At 52.6% G+C, this 2,500-nt stretch overlaps 1 protein-coding gene across 1 annotated transcript in view; it reads left to right on the top strand.

The window, feature by feature from the left end:
* Positions 1–816: 816 nt before the first annotated feature.
* The window catches only part of rhbdl1 (rhomboid, veinlet-like 1), a gene marked incomplete at both ends in the record, with an annotated part of 6,541 nt that continues 4,857 nt past the window's right edge, over positions 817–2,500 (top strand). The window contains one exon of the mRNA XM_079756758.1: positions 817–831. Within this exon, the coding sequence (XP_079612884.1) occupies positions 817–831 (15 nt within the window). The remainder of the gene's footprint in view (positions 832–2,500) is intronic.

The following is a 2,500-nucleotide window of genomic DNA, read 5'->3' as shown; positions in this document are numbered from 1 at the left end:
GCCCCCACCCCATCATACTGCCCCCACCCCATCATACTGCCCCACCCCATCATACTGCCCCACCCCATCATACTGCCCCACCCCATCATACTGCCCCCACCCCATCATACTGCCCCCACCCCATCATACTGCCCCACCCCATCATACTGCCCCCACCCATCATACTGCCCCCACCCCATCATACTGCCCCCACCCCATCATACTGCCCCACCCCATCATACTGCCTGGGTCTCTGTGATTCTGTGTCTGTGTGTGTTGTGCGTGTCTGTGATTCTGTGTGTGTGTGTGTGTGTCTCTGTGTGTGTTTGTATGCGTGCGAAAGCGTGTGTATGCGGGGAGTTGTGTTTGTGCGTCCCATCATGAATCCATTTCTATACATGTGTTTGTGTGCACAGGTATGTGTGTGTGTGCAGAGATGTGTATGTGCGCTTCGTCATGCACACGTGCATGTTTCCCTTTGGGGCATTGTGTCCATATATTTGTGTGTACAGGTGTCTTTGTGTGTGTGTGTGTGTGTGTTAGAGGAGGCATACGTCTGTAGCATAAATATCACCATGGTGAGGAGTTGTGTGGCGGTGTTCGTCACAGTAATGGGCTCAGATCCTCCTGTGGGGGGGGGTAGGACTCGTGTTGAATGATTCATTCAGAAGAAGGGATCCAGGACCCAGTACCTCCTGAATCCTCCCTCCCACCAGCCCTCTTCCCTGACCTCCTCTGGATCCTATCCTCACAGCCAGCTCTGAGGTCACGTGATTGGCTCACAGCGAACACAGACCCGCCCCGCCCTGGTTAAGGTCTCCTGTGACCCGCTGAGACATGGCGGACCCCCAGGTCCTGCGACCAGGCGTCCGTTAAGGTTTAAATCCCCCCCTGTGAACGGGCCTCATCCACTACCCGATGTGTGCCCCCTCTGGAGGATGAAGGCCTAACTTCAGGATGTGGTTCTGGTCCACGCTCTGAGAAGTCCTCTCACACGTCCTGCTGCTAGCATAGATCTCCTCTGCTTATCGCTGCTCCCCTATTGGCTGAGGGTTTCTCTGCTACGCTGGTCCCCTATTGGCTGATGGTTTCTCTGCTACGCTGGTCCCCTATTGGCTGAGGGTTTCTCTGCTACGCTGGTCCCCTATTGGCTGATGGTTTCTCTGCTACGCTGGTCCTCTATTGGCTGATGGTTTCCCTGGTACGCTGGTCCCCTATTGGCTGAGGGTTTCTCTGGTACGCTGGTCCCGTATTGGCTGATGGTTTCTCTGCTACGCTGGTCCCCTATTGGCTGAGGGTTTTTCTGGTACGCTGGTGCCCTATTGGCTGAGGGTATCTCTGCTACGCTGGTCCCCTATTGGCTGAGGGTTTCTCTGGTATGCTGGTCCCCTATTGGCTGATGGTTTCTCTGGTACACTGAGCAACAGTGGGGATTGATGATGAAGATGAGATGATGAAGATGAAGAGATCACAGAGGAGAAGAGCAGGAAACGACCCCGGTCAATCCCACTCAGCACAGAAGGTGTGTGGTGCTTATGTGTGTGTTTTGTGTGTGTGGTCTGTGTGTGTGGTGTACCAATGTTTGTGGGGGTGTGGGGGGCTGTGGTGTGGTGTGGTGTGTTGTGTGTGTGTGTGTGTGTGTGTGTGTGTGTGTGTGTGTGTGTGTGTGTGTGTGTGTGTGTGTGTGTGTGTGTTCTCCCGTTGAAACACATCACCACAACCATAGATACACTTCTAGACCAAATGTGGTAGAATCTAGATCAACCTCACCAAATGTATAAATATCTTCAGTTTCTTATAAATTATTTATGTCCACAGTTTAACTGTGAGCTTATAAACCCCATGAACGATGATGGATCCATACGGCAGGGGTCAGGGTTAGGGTCAGGCTGGGGTCAGGGTTAGGGTCAGGCTTGGGTCAGGGTTAGGGTCAGGCTGGGGTCAGGGTTAGAGTCAGGCTGGGGTCAGGGTTAGGGTCAGGCTGGGGTCAGGGTTAGAGTCAGGCTGGGGTCAGGGTTAGGGTCAGGCTGGGGTCAGGGTTAGGGTTATGGTGGGGTCAGTAGATTCTTAGTGTCTGGAGCACTGCACTGAGCAGGAAGTCTGCATTCAGGAACAGTTAGAGGGCGGGAAAACGGCTAGAGAGAGAGAGAGAGAGAGACAGAGAGAGACAGAGAGAGAGAGAGCGAAAGAGAGAGTAACGCTGTGTAGAGTGAGTCTCATTCTGCAGGAGGTTTGCTTAGCTCAGTCTATTTTGGGTTCATGCAGACACGTGAAACATAATGTGATGAGATGCAGATTCACACACACACACACACTCACAAAGGCACACATTATGCCATTTATGCACACATAGACGCACACACATATTACGCCAATTATACACACACACGCCTGATGTACTCATTATGGCGACACAGACCTGACGCTGTTACACACAGACAGACAGACAGACAGTTGAGCTAATGCTAGGCTAACAGGGGGTCACAAGAGGAAAGGACACATGGTGGGGTACCTGTGTGTG

Source organism: Pollachius pollachius, assembly GCF_949987615.1.
Source record: "Pollachius pollachius genome assembly, chromosome: 19".
Lineage (NCBI taxonomy): Eukaryota > Metazoa > Chordata > Actinopteri > Gadiformes > Gadidae > Pollachius > Pollachius pollachius.
Note: the sequence above shows the minus strand (reverse complement) of the source record. Positions and strands in the feature narration are given on the sequence as shown.